This window comes from Marmota monax, unplaced genomic scaffold (assembly GCF_021218885.2).
Source record: "Marmota monax isolate L192 unplaced genomic scaffold, Marmota_monax_Labrador192_F-V1.1 WCK01_AAM20220418_F8-fsc00010, whole genome shotgun sequence".
Lineage (NCBI taxonomy): Eukaryota > Metazoa > Chordata > Mammalia > Rodentia > Sciuridae > Marmota > Marmota monax.
The window spans coordinates 18,760,551-18,778,791 of NW_026692321.1; the positions used below are offsets into that span (position 1 = coordinate 18,760,551).

The following is an 18,241-nucleotide window of genomic DNA, read 5'->3' on the forward strand; positions in this document are numbered from 1 at the left end:
TCTTCCTGGAATCCCCACAGAACTGGGGCACTGTGGGAGGGATGGCTCCTGGGCCTGATCCTCCTTCAAAGCCAGGTGAGCCGCCTGTCCCTTCCCACCATAGCGTTCCAAACCAGTCACCACTAGATAGGGCACTTGGGACAACATCTCCATTTGGCATTTCCACCTCCATTTGGCAGCTGAGCCCTTTCATGGATGTGAAAACTGAGGCTTGAGGGCAAGCTCGGTTTTTGAGGCGGTCAGAGCAAAGCAAATAGAGACAGGGCGCTCCGGGGCGGCACCTTTGGGGAGCGCCCCGTGGGGGCTGCTCCAGGGAGGGAACAGCGAGAAGGACCCAGTGTCCCGGAATGCGAGGGTCGCTGGGGCCAGACTCGCGTTGCCAGGCGCTCAGTTGCCGGGTGACCCGCGGGCTGTTTACCGCCGGGCACGAGCCGAAGCGCCGGGGCTAGCCGCGCGCTCACCGCACCCACCATGGCTTCCCGCAGCGCCGGCACCTTACTGACCGAGTTCAATGCCGCCTTCGTGCCCCCCAGCCTCATGCCCGGGTAAGCCGCAGCGCGCCGGCAGCACCGAGTCCCGCGCCCCGCCCCCGCCCCTTCGGCACGCCCCCTCCCGGGTCCGCAAACTCCGCCCCTCGCGCCTCCGGGGTCTGAAGACACCCAGCGGCGCGGATCTTCCCCTCGGCTCGGGGGCCCTCCTGGGGGTGCGGGCTGTGAGAGCGGGCAGCGGGCGGGTGTGAGCAGCAGCGGGCTCTCCAGATTCCCTTAGTAGGATGTCGGTCGCCCAGAGCAAGGGCAGAGCCAGCCTGGGCTAACCGGACCTCGTGCCAGTTAGGGCCTGAGTAAGCGAGAGGAGAGGGAGTCCCGAGGGAGCTTGAGGGTTCGGAGACCCCCAGGCACTAGTCAGGAACACATAGACCATGAGGAGCCCCCCAGAAAGAAGCAGGACCGTGCCGGGCACCCAGGATTCGGCAAGATTAGGATTCGTGGGCTGAAGGATGGAAGGAGACTTGGTGGGTGCCTGTTGGCAGAATCTGGCAGGGTAGGGTGGGCAGTAGTTGATGGATGGTAGTGTGCACTATCCACCTGACTTTGTGGCCGGTCCTTTCGGTGATCTCACTTTATCTTCACAGAATTTTTTCTTTGAGAGCTTCCTGCACCAGCCCTGAGAGCTGCCTTCCCATTAGCGTTTTCAAATGCAGCACCAACCCTCCCTTTGAGTGTTTTCAAGCTCCAAACATCTAAAATGCAAGTCCAATTGTTCCCTCCTATTCGTTGACCCTTTCTCCTAAGGTGTGCGATTTCTGCTCCGGATCTCCCTTCTTCTAAGGACATAAGATTGTCTAATCTTTCCTCTCAGTCAGCATGGGTAAGGAGGGCTGGGACTGGATTCAGAGAAGCCACCTGGCCAGTGTCAGCAAGCTGGTATAGAATGAGTGAGTGAAATTCATGCCTTGAGAGTTCTACAGACAGGGTCTCCAAATGGGCGGAAAAAGACAAAAAAACAAAAACAAAATACCCACATACTCTCTCCTGCAAAGTGAACAAACTCACAAACTTGTATGAAGTTTGGCCCATTTTCAAGCTGAATAAACAAGATATGGAGGGGCTTGTCATATTAGCATCATTTCCGGAGACCGTGCATGCAAACGTAGCTGTATCCAAGGGCTGGGGCTCTAGCTTTCATTAGGCCCTCCTGTGGACAAGACCTTTCTCTGGGTCTTGGACAGCTCAAAAGCTATTTTGATTCCCACAGACAAAGCTGATTTATCATTTCCAGAAGCCAAGCCAAGGGTGTTGGAAAAGGGGACTTAGAATTTGCCTGTTAATTCAATGAAACATTCACCTTGGGCATACCAGGTGTTGCAGTAAGATTCTGGAGAGACTTTGGGCTGGGGTTATGGCTCAAATGGTAGAGCGCTCGCCTAGCACATGTGAGGCACTAGGCTCAATCCTCAGCACCACATATAAAAATAAAATAAAGATATTGTATCCACCTTTAAAAAAAAGATTCTGGAGAGACAAAGACAAACAAGTCAGGAAGGGGCTGTCCTTTGAGGGGCTCCCAGTCTCATGTAAATACCTAAGATTTAGTGTAAATCCATCTCTGCTGCCTTGGCTAGTGGTGTTTACTCCACATTCTGGAATGTTTATTATGAGGTTTGGTTTTATACATTGAGATTTTATTTTTCTTAGGCCCCCCGGCCCCAGTCTCTGTTGGAAGGTCTTCTGTTGCCCAGCTCCTTGGCCATTTGCTGCCCATGTGGCAAGGCCTGTGCACCTGCAAACCCTGCCTCGTGGCTCCCTACTCTGTCCGGAAGGGATGGGAGCTGCACATTTCAGAAGCAAATCCCAGGCTGCTTCTCCATCCCACCACTTGTCTGCAGTCCCTCGAGCACTTGTTCTGTCCTGTGATTGATATGGAAATGATGATAACACATGTCAAAAATATGGCTTCAAGCCTGGCCTGGGAGAGGTTGAGCAGCTGAGGCTGTGTCCTCAGCTTTCTCATCTGGGTTTTTCTGGGAGGGACGTGCTCTCCTTAAAGAGCCCCATTCAGTTGTTTTATGTTTCTGAACGCTACTTATTGCAATTTTGTTCTCTAAATGAAAGGATCCAAGATTCCTAGCCACACTTGGATAATTATTATTTTTGTGTGTTTTTTCAAACATTAATCACAGATTTTATAGCATAGCCAGTTTCTTCTGACACTCAAATCAACCCTTTTGCAATTTTATTCATAGAGGCAGAGAATATTCTGCCTGGTGAGGACCTCAGAGATCAGGCAGCTCCCTCCTGTTCCAGATGTGGGCCCTGATGTCTTGAGGGTCTTGCCTGAGCCCTATGCGGGTCATGGTAAAGGTGGGCTGGATCCAGTCACTGGTCCCCAGTGGTAGTACCATGAATCCCTATGTCTGAACACTGTGTGGGTCTTCACAAACCCTTATTTTATTTTTATTTATTTATTTCTTCTTTAGCAGTGCTGGGAATTGAGCCCAAGGCCTTGCACATGCTAGGCAAGTGCTCTACCACTGAACTACACACCCAGCTCATACAAATCATTAAAAAACAACAACAACAACAAAAAAAAAAACTCTTCACAACCCAGATGAGGAATGAGCAGTTTGCTCAAGGACATTCAGCAAGTAAGTTGTCCTTCCATGACTTTGTGATTTCAAATACCCCAGCTTGCCCCAATGTCTACCCATCCCTCCCACAGCCTCTCATTCTGCTTCCTTCAGTTAGCAGGGAGGGAGTGGAGTAGACATTGAGAGACTCTGGAACCTTCCTGCCTATTTTGAATCCTGACTCCATACCCTCCTTACTCGGAGGCAAGTTATCTATCCTGTCACATGGGGATAATAATGGTGTGCAGATTAAAGGAGCCTTAAATCAGTTAATATGCATAAAGCCTGGGACTTGGTACTTGTTAGCTGTTATTCTTAGATCTCTGCAATTTCAAGATGTTCAAGGCCTGTGGTTAGGCTGGGGGCGGGGGTGGGCAGTGGTGGGAGATGCCGATGATGCTGGTCTTCAGATAGATGACTAGGAGGTTCCATTTTGTTCCTTGATGCTTCTGGGCAACACAGGTCCTGGCACCTTGCCAGAAGCAGTACCTGAAGATGCCTGGCCTGGGGGGCCAACCTGCAGTGGACAGGGATCTCTTGGGTCAGAGTCCCTGGGGCTGTAAGGTTTTTTAAGGGATGAGACCAGCCTCAGTGAGTGTCTGCATCCTGCCTGCAGGTCAGGCCTGGGTGGCACCTTCCCTGGCTCCCTGCCTCCCACCAAGCTCCCTGGGCTCTCAGTGCGTTCATTCATGCTCAGCCTGCTACTGCCCCTGATGCCTACAGTTCCCACCCAGCCACTCTCATCAAGGGTGAGGACAGGAGGACTCATATCCAGCCCTTCTCTCCATCTTCCTGGACTGGCAGCGGTGCCCACGCGTGCACTGAGCTGGGTCTTACGCCAGTGTGTTCCATAATCACGATTCTCAGGAGGGTGGACTTACAAAGATGGTTGTGCCCCATGCCCAGAGTCTGTGTACAGCAGACACAAGTACCCTGTGGTATGCTGATAAGGGTTTCTCTGGAGGAAAAAAGCCTTCACCCATATGGTGTAAATACTCCACGGCTGATTTCAAGGTGTAGCTAGCAACATGGTGTCCCCAAATGAGCTGGTGTGATGTGCAGCTGCACATCATCATAAGGGACAGTGGTTCCCTTCATGGAGGTTTCACTTTCTGAAGTCTCGGTTACTGGATGTCAACTGTGGTCTGAAAATATTGAATGGAAAATTCCAGAAATAAACAATGCAAGTTTGAATTAACTTCTAAATACAGTATATTGTTATAATCATTCTATTTACCATTACTGTTGTTTATCTCTTACTGTGCCTAATTTTGTAAATTAAACTTTATCATAGGTATGAATGTACAGGAAAAATCATAGTACATATAGAGAGTTCAAAATCCTACCTGCAGTTTCAGGCATTCTGGGGGTCTTGGAATGTACCCCCAACCAATAAAGGGGACACTGTATTGGTACTCTAAGATATAATAGACATAAATGACCTTGAGAGCCCAGACAGTAGTAAAGTGTAAAATGATTAGGAAGTGATGTTTTGGGCACATTTTACCTTTGTTTTTAATGATTTGTTTAATTGTAACTTTATATGATTTAATTTTTAATATTGAATTTTCCTCCATATATTTATTGGTGTATTATAATTATACATAATGGCGGGATTCGTTGTTACATATTTGTGCATGCATGTGATATAACAGTATAATTTGGCCAGTATCATTCCCCACTATTTCCCCTTCGATACTGACTTTTTAGACAACAGACTTGACACATTCATGAAAATTTAGAAATAACTCTCTTGAAGCTGGTGCGATCTCATGCCAGCCACCTGCAGTATTGCTTGCCTCTGCCATTTCCCCAGGCCCGTGCCTCAGCCCTCAGGGGTGAGGGTCCAGCAGGGCAATGGAAAGAGGTTTTGGCAGGAGCATCTCTCAAGCCCCTTCCATTCCAGTGCAGGCCTTGGTGCTGGGCCAGTATGTCCTGGGTATGAAACCAAGGCCATCTCGTCTACCCGGGAAGATGCAGGGCTGTGTGCCCAGATGTTGATGTTAGGATCTCCTGGGAAGCATTAATGGATACTCATGCTCAGGTACCATCTAGAGGTTCTGATATAATTGTTTGGGCATCGCCCACTCACCCAGGCATCAGAATTTTTTAATTCTTCCAGGTGATTTCAAGATGCTACCAGGAATAAGGATGATTGGCACTCTGCAATGCAGAGGACCTTGTGAAGGGGCAGGTGTGGGCCTGTTTTCTAAGCATTTCTAAAAAGGGTTCCCAGTGCCAGGCACAGTGGCACATGGCTATAATCCCAGCAGCATGGGAGGCTGAGGCAGGAGAATGGAGAGTTCAAAGACAGCCTTAACAAAAATGAGGTGCTAAGCCACTCAGTGAGATCCTGTCTCTAAATAAGATACAAAATAGGGTGGGGGATATGGCTCAGTGGTTGAGTGCCCCTAAGTTCAATCTCCAGCACCCTTCCCCTAAAAAAAGAGTCCCCAGTGTGGGGCCTTCCACATGTCCCATTCTCCTTGGCAGCCTCCAGCCCCAGGCTGCAAGGTCTGACTGAGACCCATCAGAGAGCTACTTTCTGTCAATTCTCATTCCCAGCTGTGAGAGCAGAGCCGGCCCGCATTCTAGCCCAGAAGTACAAAGTACAGGAGCAGAAACTAAATTCTAAAGTTGCACCTGTCTTCCAGGTCCTGTCCCTGCAGGACCCCAAGTCCCATCCCTGACCTCCAGGGACCGCCTGTTCTCAGGAAGGAACTATTCCTTGTGCACACAGGGGCCTCGGTCCACCCTTCTGCCTTCTTTTCAGAGGGCCCACAGGCCATGCTGTTCCCTCAGCCCTGTCCTGCTCCTCTGTCCCAAGGCCAGTCCCTGTCTCCTCCCTGGAATTCATCTCTTAGTCGTTCAAGGAAGTGGGAGGGGATTATAGTAACTGCTGCCTCTCACATGGCTGGGAGGAATTGGGGAGCCCCTAAGAAAGGAAGGCTGGGAGCCCTGGGAAACCTGGTTTTTGTAACAGGGACCCTCCTCTCCTGAAGAAAAACCTTAAAAACATGACTCCATTTGTCAGCTGGATCTAATAAATATTTACAGAGCATCTCCCATTTGAGGAATGGCAGGTTAGCAGATTGAAGGAAACCATGGCCCTTTCTCCCCAGGGACTCTATAATTCAGAAAGAAATAATATCCCAAGGGTGCAGAATGTTACAAATACAATAGACTGTAAACTGAGACTTCAGAGAAGCTCAATAGCAAAGATGATCAAATGGGCGAGGACAGGTGGGGGCTGTGGGGTGGGTGAGAAGAGGCTCCCTGGAATGGAGGGTATTTGAAAGATACCTGGAAAATGGATGGGGCTACAGTGGAGGTGTTCAGAGAGCTTCTGGACGGAGGGGATGGCGTGAGCAAAAGCACAGGCTAATGTCGGCAGGATGTGCTTTCAAAGCAGCAAATGGCCTATTTGGCTAGAGCAGAAAAGCTGCCATGTGAGAGTGGATGACAAGGCCAGAAAGACCTCTCCTCAGGCCCCTGTCGGGGCTCCCCGGGCAGCTGGCCCAGTTGTTCTTAACTTTGTAGGCAGTGGGGAGCCCACAGGTTGTGCTCCGGGGAAGGCTCCCATCAGAACTGTCTGCAGCAGGAGGCGTTGTGGAGCAGAGACTGCACATGGAATGGGGACACGCCGAATAGTAACAAGTTAATTAGTTAATAAGACTGCTCGTGGGATCCCTGATGGCTCGTGGTAATTAATTTTAATGGTAGCTATGGTGCCAACCAATGCTATTAAGAGGCAGGAAGGGACTGTTTCTTGTGCACACAGTAATCCACATTGGGTGTTAGAATCCACATGCGATTACTGCTCAGGGGCCTGACTCCTGTATCCTGTGTGCGGGTGGATGGAGGGACTCAGGTGCACATCAAGGGACTGGAGCAGATGAAGAGGTCAAAAAGGAGGTCTGATGGTGCCATGGGACTGCTGGATGCCATTTCCTTCTGGCCTTTCTACCTGGGCCTGCCACAAACCCACTAAAACAGGGCCGTAGAAGGCTCTACTGCAGAGGTGCCCTGGAGTCACGCTTAAGGCACACAAAGGCAGGTGCATACAAGGGATATAGACCTAGCTTGCCAAGATGTGCCTACTGAGTGCCACATGCAAGGAAAACCAGGCAGAACTTGGGAGCACTGCGGAGGAGGGGGCTTCTATTCTATTAGGATGCAAATATCTTGGCATTCAGAGAGGGTCGGAAAGCTGGGAGCAGAGGAGGAGCATGGCAGAGAGCTTGGGGGTGGCGAAGAGAAGAATCACAAGAACAAGTCATGTTTCTATAGCTTCTTTCTTCCAAGGAGCCCAACGCCCCTGTGGGTGGATGCTTCGAGCTCTCGGATGATCAGAGCTACCTGGGGGTTTTGGACTTCTCCCTCCACCAGCGAGCATTTCTTGAATACTTGTCATATGCCGGGTGCTGAGGATCGGGGAGAATGCAAATTAGCAGAGGAGGTGGACTCACGTGGACAGGAATGTGAACTTGGGGATGGATGATAAGCCTATTTCTGAGCATAGATGCTAGGTATGGGGGTACGGTCTGGGAAGGCAGCAGAGAGGGCTAGCTTTTCCTGAGTGGTGGTGAAGGCCCAGGTGCACAGCATTCCAGGTAGAGGGACTCCTGCCAGGCTCGGAGGCCTGGGGGCACAAGGGCCCCAGGACTGTGAGTACTGGCCTTCCTCTTTGCATGGGCCTGGGGCACCCATGGGGAGGTGAGAAGAGGCGAGGAAGATGCTCTGGTCTCAGTGTGGATGCAGGCTGCCGGGGGCGAATCTTGGCCTAGGAGACCTACTAGCAGATTGGAGACTGTCAGCTGCAGTGGGATGGGAGAGGGCAAAGAAGATGCTTCAAGGGCACCTGCGGGAGATGGAAGGAGCCCTGGGTGTGGAGAGTGATGGATGGGGAGGATGGCGGGGCCACCCAATCCTGGTCTCTAGCTTAGGTGAAGGGTGGGCTGGGTGGTGTTAACTAGGGAAGGAGGAGAAGCAGGCTGTTTCAGCGATGCTGGGAAGGCCCTGTGTGGGCAATGGAGTGTGTGCATCTATTGCCAGGAGAATTGTGGGGGACTGGGACATAGATCTGGGCACCACTGGTGTGAGGGAGGTCTCAAGTGGATGAGTTATCCTGGAAACAGTGGATCCCTGAAAAGGAAAGAGGACCCAGGGCAACATCAACACCAGAAGATGAGCAGGGGGCGGGGGGGGGGGGGGTAGAGCAATATCCATGGCCTGTTGCCCACCATGGGAATGGCCTTCCTCTTTGCATGGCACAGTGTGAGAGCCTCGAACTAGGTTGGACTTGGGTTGGATCTGGTCCTGCTGATACTGACACAGCCTTGGCACATAGGACATACCCCTCTTGACTCCATAACCCTTGAGCAAGCATAGAAGCTGAGTGTTACCAGACCTAGCATCATGCCAGCACACAGCGAGTTCCCAACAAAGTGACTTTTAATGCCATTTTAAAAAATGACCTGCACATAAAGAAGAAAACAAAAAAATCACCGTTAAGTCCAAATACTCAGAATTCACCAGGGTTACCATTGAGGGACTTCACACCACGTCTTTCTTTAGGTTTGCATTCAGATGAAAGACCTTATGGAGGAGTGGAAGGAGAGGTAGATGAAAGCAAATTTTATGAAAATACGACCATATCCTATTTGTTATTTCAAAATGAAAAGCATGAAATTTAATCTTCCTAGGATTTAAGAGAAAGAAGCTGAAATAAAATGGAAGAATAGGCAGAACTTAGATCAATGTCAACTCATCATAAGAGATATTAATCCCTAAAAGATCCCCCTAAAGGGAGAGAGCATAAAAGCCTTCAAAGGGTGAGAGTCATTATGCTCTGTATTTTTAGCGACATGTTTCCATTTCTGATGTCATGGGTTGACTGTTGGTGGCATTCTTAGTAAGTGCACTCCCTTCTCCCGCCACCCACCCCCCAATTTTGGTTGCTTACGTTATTTTTACTTTGACAGGTTTTATAACATTTCCATTCTGCTCTGCAAGCAGCGCTCACCTGGTTGCTATTCCGAGTTCTATTCTCAAATAGGTTTGAAGATCACCACCCCTCATTCTCACAGACGATCCACATTACTTAGTTATTAATTTACTGATTTTTTTTTCCTTTTGAGCACCTCTTGGTTGGCAGGGGGTAGTCACTGCACGCTACTTTCTGGAAGCGCCTGTGAGTGTTCATTTCCTGAGTTCTCTCGTGTTAGGAAAGGCCTGGCATTACACCTGGCTGACCACTTGGCTGGTGTGACCTTCTTGGGCTACGTTTTTCTCTTTATGTTGCTTTCTTTTTTTATGGGGGGTTGGCAGCACCTGACAACTAGTGTCTCTTCTTTTATTCTCTGTATTCTGAACCAGCTGAAAAGAGAGGAAGAGCTGATATTAGAGAATGGGTCCTAGATGCACCAAACCCCAGATTGAGACATCCAGGGCTGGAGCCTGTTCCTGTGGAATTTCTGGCATAACGGGGAGTCGGGAGCGTCCTTGCTCCTGAGAGAAAGGAGGAAGGAGGATTGGGCTACAAGTGGCCCATTTTCTCCCTTCACCTCACCACTCAGAAGTTCCTCTGCCTCCAATATGCAGGAGCAAGGGTGGCCTGGAGCTTTCTCCATACCAGGACTCAGGATAAAAGGAAGCCGAATCTTCTTGTCTCTGTTGGCCTTGACCTCTCAATTTATTGAATCTATATTTCTAGGAAGTTTCAATTACAGCGTGAAACACTCTCAGGAACTCTGCTTCTACTTCTCAGGATATGTTTTCTTTCAAACAAATTTCTACATTAGTGAAAATATTGCAGAGAGACAATGTGAACCAAGGACATTGGATGGCCTTACGTGACTGTAATTTAAAAAGTGGAGGTTCATGTATAAGTGGTGGGTCAGAGGTCAGACCAAGGAATGCCAAGAAAGAGTAGGGGGTTGAAGAAATAAAGGCAGAAGGTACAGGGTATTCTGTGGAGAGATTAGGAAATAACGAGAAAGGGTAGTGTGTGGGAGGGCAGGAGGTGTATTGAGGAATTTTGCAATCTAAAAAGGCTCACACACATCTCTAGGCGGAGGGGAGGAAGCCAAGGGAGAAGGAGACACTAAAGATGGCAGAGAGGGCCTGATATGGTGGTGTGCGCCTGTAGTCCCAGCAACTCAGAGGCTGAGGCAGGAGGCTTGCTTGAGCCCATGAGTTTGAGACCAGCCTAGGTAACATGGTGAGACTCTATTTTGAGAAGGGGGGCAAGAAAGAGGGAGATAAAAGAGAGGAAAGAGGGAAAAAGAGAGAGAGAAGCCTGGAGTGAGGGGACAGCAGGGGAGGTGGGCTACAGATACCCAAGGGGGGAACCTCTGGACAGAGTCTCCTGGAAGTGACAGAGGTGACCATGCAGGCTCATGGGGCGGGGCAACAAGAACTCCCAACTCCCCATCTTCCCACATCAGAATGAGGTATGGCCATTGGCAGGAAGGGCTCTGAGGTGGGAAAGCTTTAGGACCAGTGGGGTCATGGTGTCCAGGGGAGCATGCCCATGAAGTCAAGGAATGTGAGGAGAGAGGATGGGGCGAGGCCATGAGGCTGGCAGCAGGGAGCCGGTAGCACCAGGAAGCAGGAGGGCCCTCGATATTTTGCCTACAGCAGACAATGGCGGAGAAATCTTCAGTAGTCCCTCTGCTTAACTTTCTTCTTTTTCCTGAAGACTCAAAGAAAGAAACCACACATTCCCACCTAATTCTAGGCCAACACCCTCCCTTTCAGTGAGGAGACTGATACCCAAGGCAGCCCCCAGAGGTACTGAGGATCCAACCTCCAAGCCCTCGGGGCTCAATGAGTACCTGAGATGTCACAGCAGAGGGGGCAGAGCTGGCTCCCAGCACTCCTGGGCTTCCCTGGGAGTGTTGTGCAGGTGATTAGGACACTGGAATGAGAGAAGGGAGGATGTCGAGTTTCATGGATGAGGGTCTTAGGACATGTGCTAGAGGTCCCCAGAGCATGAGCAGTAGTCTTTGGTGTTCATTTAAGTCCAACTGTGGACATCACAGGTACCACAGGCATGCCATCCACTCCTCTTTATTTGTTTAATAAGCAATTTCCTACCCACATACCATGTGCCAGACCTGGTACTGAGACCCTGTGTTACCTGGACGAGTAAAACACAAGCAAGCTCTGGCCCTGAGATGCTCACTGTCTAGTGGGGGACACAAGGAGATGTAAAGAGGCAGTAGCAGCACAGAGAGATGCCGCTCAAAGAGGGACTTCAGGGTGCAAAAGGAATGGATGCCACCCAGATCTAGGAGAGGTGGCAATCCTTAGAAGTTATGTTTGGAAGTCTTAAAAGAAAAGGGGTTGAGATGGATGGAGAAGACAGAATTCAAGTCCTGGTGGCAGAAGGCACACAGGAAGGACCTAGGTCATGAGAAGAGACCAGGAAGAAGAGAGAGAGCAAGTGAGCTAGAGAATCCCGTGACTCCTTAGGACTGGGGTGTAGGGTGGCTGCTGAGACTGGAGAGGTAAGCAAAGGTCAGATCCCAGACAGCCTCAGATGCTTTGCTAAGTATGTGACTTTGGAAAGTTCAATCTGATCAAAATATAGAAAATGGACTGGGGTGGGGAGTGGTAGGGTTGGGCATGCGGTTAGGAAATAGAGAGCCAGAGTCCAGATGAGGGGTGATGAGGCTGGGCTCGGGTGGAGCCACAGGACCTGGTTACCACCTGGACATGAGGAGATGGATGCCTGTGTTTCTGACCTGGCCAGTGAGGAGGGACTCTTCAGAGATGGGCCAGACTGTTGGGGAAGATGGAGGTGGGAGATCCTCCTGGGGGATGTCCAGGGAAGGTCTAGTGGATAGCAGTCTGAGCTAGAGGAGACCCCAGGTTGGAAATGTGGGTGAGGTGTGACGTGGTGGTGGTTAAGGCCATGGGTGCCATCACCAGGACAGATCCCAGGAACGAGGCACTTAAAAGGTAAGTAGAACACAAGGATCATGAGGCGACCAGGAAGGAACCACCGGGGTGTGGGTGGAGACGAAGAGAAAATGACCAAGAGGGGTGTTTCCAGAAAGGAGAGGTCAGCCATGCCCACGGCTGCAGGAAGGCCCAGGATGATAAAGAATGTCCCCAGATCAGAAGCTACAAGGTCACTGTCAGGAACAGTTTCAATGGCATCATGGGGGAAAGCCAGGTTCAGAGGGCGGGGAGCTCAACGGGAGCCTGAGGGTTGTGCTGAGTGGAAAGGCATCCTTCTGGTGTCTGCCAAGTGTCGCTGCCCACACTCTGGACATTGCTGACTCTCCCTCTCCATGTGAGCTTCATTTAACCAAGGGTCTTGAGAGAGCCTGTGTCCCCAAGGGCCTCCACTTATCTCCTGTCCTTCTCACTGGGCTTCCGTGGTGGCAGAGGGTGATGGAGCTCCTCGGGGACGGTTGGCACTCCAGAAGTGTGCTCAAGGCCTCCAGGCCATATGAATAGCACCATGTGAAGCCGAGGTGTTGGGGACATTCGATCCCAGGCCTCAGCTATCACAAATCTAACACCTGTGACATTTCATCAGCTGTACCCCCAGTAGCTTCCTATTGTCTCTCAACTCTATAATGAGATGACTACTGCATGTCGAGGCTGAAGGAGGTCCCCCACATCTTCAGGCTGAAACGGAGGCCCACTGAGGGACAGTGATTTGCCTACAAGCTGAATGAGGGGCAGCAAGGGTGTTCTGGTCCCTGGATAGGCCCCTAGTGTAGAAGATGCCCACCCAGAGACCTTGGTGCAAAGGAAGAGTCCCAGGTTCCTGTCCACTTGGCCTGAACTGGTCAGTGCACCTCAGGAGCCCTCCCAACACCAGAGGGGCCGCTAGACCCCTCAGGTCTTCGGGGCCTTTGGGAGCTCTTTGCTGATCTGCATCTCCCCCTCCCCCACTGCTACTGTAGGTACCGAGGCCATGTCCCTGGTGTTGACTTCTCCTTCGGCGCTCCCTACGGTACCATCACCCTCAAGTACTTCCAGGACCACCGCAATGCAGCCATGGATAAGAGCGGCTCTCCCCTCAGCAGTGGTGGCCACTTCCCCACCCTCTTCTCCCCCAACCCCAATCTGGTGCTGATTGACCGCTGGAAAACCTGGGACCGCTCCCTGAACTTGCCCAGCTACAATCGCTTCAACCTGGACGCCTACCGATCCAGAGAGCTTGCTCACTTCTACCAGGTGAACTGCCCTCGTACCTGCTGCCCCTGTTGGGGAGGGACAATGGCAGGGCTGGGGCATGTTGATTTACTTTCTCAGAGCCCCTGAGCCAGCAGGGAACCTGGGATTTTGGGAAGGGGGAGTGAGGGGGGCCTCCGGACTCTGATTCCCTGACCTCCACCACCCAGGGGCTCCTGTGGATCCTGTTCCTGCTCATTCCCACTGCCACTGGAGCTGGGTCCTCCGGAGGTGTTCCTGACCTGACATCTGTCCCTTGTAGTACCCGGCCGTATGAACCCCTGCTCACTGAAACAAAAGGCCTAAGATTCACCCACAGGATGAAAATACATGAGCAAAGGCCCCTCTGAAACTCCCTACCCTGGTCCAGTCTACTGATATACCCACCTGGACCCTGTGCCCAGTGCACCTCCCCTGTCCCCAGGTCCTCTGAAGGTGAGCCCCAAGCCATACCAAACTACTTAGGGGGAGGAGAGGAGGAAGAAGCAGAGTCCCCAACACCCCCATTGCTCTTGTCCTGCTCCTTGTGGCTCTGGAAGCCATCCCAGTAGGGCCCAGGGGGCCTGAGCTGGACTTGACCCCTTGGTGGGGTGTGGGCTTATTCGGTGCTGTTCCCAGAATGCTACTCTCTGCATCACTTTCTGTTACAAATGTCCCTCCCAGATGGATTGCAAGGACACAGGTGCCACCTGGTGCCAGGGCAAGGGATTTGTAGGGATAAGGCAGCTTCCTCAGTGGCAGGATGATGAGATGCCCTCAAACTCTGAAGAGCCATGGGGCCATCTCAGTGAGTCTGTGACAGCCCTTCCCTCCATCCTGGCTCACACAACAGAACATGCCCTGTCTAGGAGGGGAGGAGAGGGAGGAAGAGAAGCTTATGCTGCTGGTGTGGACAGCAGGTGTGCATGCCCCTGCTCACCTGGGGTTTCATACCTTATCTTAGCTGGTCCTTGTCTACTCTCTGCAGCAAAAGTGGTCTCTCTGTGTGTGTGTCATTATCCCCATTAGATGGACAAAGAACTGAGGCTCAGAGAGGATATCAGCAGGTTAGCAGTTGTGGTGGGACTCCAGGAGCTTTGGAGACTCCCCCAAGGACATTAGAGGAGACTGCTTTGCGTCTGCCTAGGTACAGCCTGGCATGTGCCTAAAGTCACTAACAATCTGTCATCTTTTCCTTGGTCGGGCTGCAGTTGGCACAGCAGCAGCGGAAGTACTACCTAGACAAGACCGGCACGGTGCCTCGGGTCCCCTACTTTGTACTACCTGTGAGGGAGCAGGAACGGTACCCCATCCCTACAGACCTGTGAGTGGCTGCTCTTTCCCCATCCACGCTGACACATCTTGAACAAACACCCCCCCCCCCCCCCCCACTGGCACCTGCTCCCACCCAGGGTTTTGAAGCACTTTGGCTGAGACCTGCGTTTACAACCTTGCCTTAAAGTGCCTGCAGTGCAAAGTGGCAGCTTCAGAGCAAGGGAGTCCTGGCTTCTGCAGCCTTAGGAGGGATGCCAGGAACCTGAATGGGCAGAACCAGGAAAAGTGCCATCCCGATCAGATGCACGGGGAGTTTAGAAGCACCCTCACTCATCTTTGGGGACTCTTTCTCTGGCAAGGCCAACTTTGCAGCTTCACCGGTCCAAATGTGGAGCGGCAGGGAGCTGCTGCCCTCTGGCGGACGCGGAGGGCACTTCAATAAATGAGGAATCCGTCCCCAGCTCCGCCCAGACTGGGTTTGTTCTGGGCGGGGCTGGAGAACAATTCCCTCACTTGGGACTTGGAAATATCTTGAAAGTTCAGTTGGGCATCCAACAAAATATAGAAGTTTCTCACAGCCCATCCTCCACATCTGCTTTGACCTGGGAGGGCGGCTTTCCTCCTAAGGCCAGCACTCCGCCCTGCTAGCTGATCCAGGCTCCCTCCTGCCACACAGGCACTGGATGACAAGGCCACACCGTCATGTCCTGTGGTAGAGGTGGGAGGGTGGTTGATGCCTCGCTAGCCTCCCAGCCCGTTCCTTCCCCGCCCCTCACAGCCCGACTCTTTGGGGAGGGACAACGTCAGGAGGTCAGTGGAGAGATTTGAGGATTCCAAACCGTGCTGACCCTACCAGGAGCCCCAGCCCTCGCTACCTTGTTTCAGATAAAGCCACAGCTGTTTCCATACAGCTTAATGGATTTTTAGAGACACGACTTTGTCTGCCTCTGGAAGTGCCTGTCGGGTAGATGGGTCTATTTTATAAACAGGGAACCTGAGACTCAATGACTGCCTTGGAGCCTTGTGGCTGGATGGCCTGGCTAGCTGAAGGCCAGGTTTGAAAGGCAACTGTTCCTCCTGTGGCCAACTCTAGACTCTGGATTGACCATCTCCACTGCCTGGGATAGCTCTGGGTCCGTGAGTCCTTGGAGAGAGTGAGCCTGTCCTGAGGACAGGTTGCCTCTTGGGACCTTCTTTCCAGGATGTGCCCCTCCTGAAGCTGCAGGGAGCTGGTAAAAGCCCAGCTCTCTTTCTTTTCTAAAGTGCCGGCAGCCTGTGCTGCTGATGGTTCCATGCTCAGGGCAGATGATCAACAGGTGTTTGAGCATGAGGGTTTGGGGTCAGTTCTCTTGCCTGGGGCAAGTCTCTCCCCTCTGGAATTCCATTCCCATCACCACCACCACAACCACCACCACCATCACTATCACCACCACCACCACCATCACTGTCACCACCACCACCATCACTGTCACCACCACCACCACCACCACAACCACCATCACCATCATCGTCACTGTCACCATCACCATCATTACTTCTTGTAACACTTGTAGAGGATTTTCTTCTTGTCCAGAGTTATGTTAGGTGTTTTGTATGCAGTAGCTGGTTTACTCCTCAAAAAAAAGCTAAGAGGTGATACCAATAGTGGTCCATTTCCAGCAGGAGATAGGGTCAGAATCCATGTCAGTTCTGTCTGACACCCACGTCCTCATTCTTAACCACTGTACTACTATGTAAACACGAATCACTTTCCTCTCAAGTCAGGGTGACTCATCAGATTAAACCAATGAGCAGCCAGCAGGGCCAGCCCGGGCTGATGGTGGGCATGGCCTGTTGGGCCTTCTTCACCCTCCCTCCTGGCCACACTGCCTGACTCCAACTCCTTCCTCACATCCAGGCCTCCTCTGAGCCCAAAGAAGAAGTGGTACCTTTTAAGAAACTCCCCTGAGAACCTGAGGACCTACCAGACCTACCCATTGGGGAAGCGGGTGTCTGCACAAGAGCGGCAGAGGAGGGACTGCTACTTTGAGTACAGATCATAATACCAGTGGCTGACCCCTGCAGCCTCAGCCTGACTAGCTTGGCTTGCTTGGAATAAAATCTTTCGCCACGACTATCCCATGCACTTCTCCCCTGGGTCCTAGGGGCATTTCACCACGATGGGAAAGTGCCCCGAGGGTCACTCTACAAGGTGTATTAAGAGTCTATGGAAAATTCAGCTCAAACCCAGGATCAGCAGTGCCCAGCTGCATCCTGGGGCAGGTAGAACCAAAGGGGAAAGGGCACCCAAACCTTAGTGGCAGGTCACTCAGATACATAGACCTCCTTTGTGTTTCTACTGGTGTAATCAAGGAAGCCGAAACGCACATCTGAAAATGAGGGCAAAGTTGGGCTGGGGATGTGGCTCAGTGGTAGAGCGCTCGCCTCGCATACGTGAGGCACTGGGTTCGATCCTCAGCACCACATAAAAATAAATAAGTGAAATAAAGGCATGCTATCCATAAGAAAAAGTGGCCCCAGAACAATTACACTGAGTGTGAGGTGGGAAGGAATTCTCTAGGGAGCCCTGGCTCAGCACTGTTTGACTCATGTGGTAACTTGTGAGGAAGATGTTCTTCACCTCAGTTCACTGATGAAGACATTGTCCAGAGATGTTGAGAAAGTTGCCCAAGCACACACAGTGAAGAAGGGATCCAACCAGGATTTGAACCCAGGTCTGTTTGATGCCTGAGCCCTGGTTTTTCTACTATATGCTCTACTTCTGACCTATATGGAGACTGAGGGGCAGACTTTGGGACCCTGAAGGACACTGTGGAGGAGCATCACCTTAGAGAAGAAGGTGCTTGAGGCAGTTACTTCTTGCATTCTGCCTGGACTGACAGAGACAAGCTGATTTGGCATCTACCCTGAGGCCATTTCTAGAAGGGAGTGGGAGAGAGTGACCCAGGACTAAGCTACTCTTCAAGGATGCTATTTCAGGAACCCTCTACCTGCCCTGCCCTGGACTGGGTGTCCGGGTGGCCTTGGAACGCCTGGAGTATCTCCTTTCACTAGGTTGCTTTTTCACACCTCCTGGAGTCTCCTGCAGGGAGCAGGACACGGGTGACAAAGTCTCAGTAGACAGGCTTTAGGGCTGGACTCAGGAGTGCAACCACACTGCAGGGCTTCCCCAAAGTTCCACCTTCTGGATTGGATTGAGAGGCCCTGTTGCCCCTGAATGAGGAAGTCAGGACCCAGAGGCAAAGGGACTACAGCAGGGTTCAAGGGCACGTGAGGGTGAAACAGCCTTTCCTCTGTAGCCAGAGTTAACCACCTTCCCAAGGACAGGACAAATAAGGAAAATCCACGTGCCTATCAGGTGGGTATCTGATGACCCTGAAGTCCCCACAGGGGCTGCTTCTGTGTCCCAAAGTCCCTGACCAGCTGAGCCCCCAAGTGTCTCTGGAGTGGCCAAATCCATCCCAGCACTTGGCTGAATAGCAAAGCAAATAAACCCTGGTTTCTGGTCACACGTGGTCTTATCCCAAGGGCCTGGGGTTGCCAAGTGGGGCCAAGATGTCTTCTTCATGGGATGAGGACAAGGAAGCCAGGCGCCAGCTGGAATGACAGCTATGTGCACATCTCTATGCCACTCTGCTCTGGGAGATGCTGGGTGGAGAAGTC

General features: G+C 51.6%; 2 protein-coding genes across 2 annotated transcripts in view; one reads left to right on the top strand and one right to left on the bottom strand.

Moving 5' to 3' along the window:
• The window catches only part of Otof (otoferlin), a 197,738-nt gene that overhangs the window by 87,769 nt on the left and 91,728 nt on the right, over nucleotides 1-18,241 (bottom strand). The gene's annotated exons all lie outside the window — the stretch shown is intronic.
• Cimip2c (ciliary microtubule inner protein 2C) lies at nucleotides 472-16,620 on the top strand. The gene is made up of 4 exons (XM_046441426.1): nucleotides 472-545; nucleotides 13,054-13,327; nucleotides 14,515-14,627; nucleotides 16,476-16,620. The coding sequence occupies exons 1-4, from the start codon at nucleotides 472-474 to the stop codon at nucleotides 16,618-16,620; spliced, it is 606 nt and encodes a 201-aa protein (XP_046297382.1).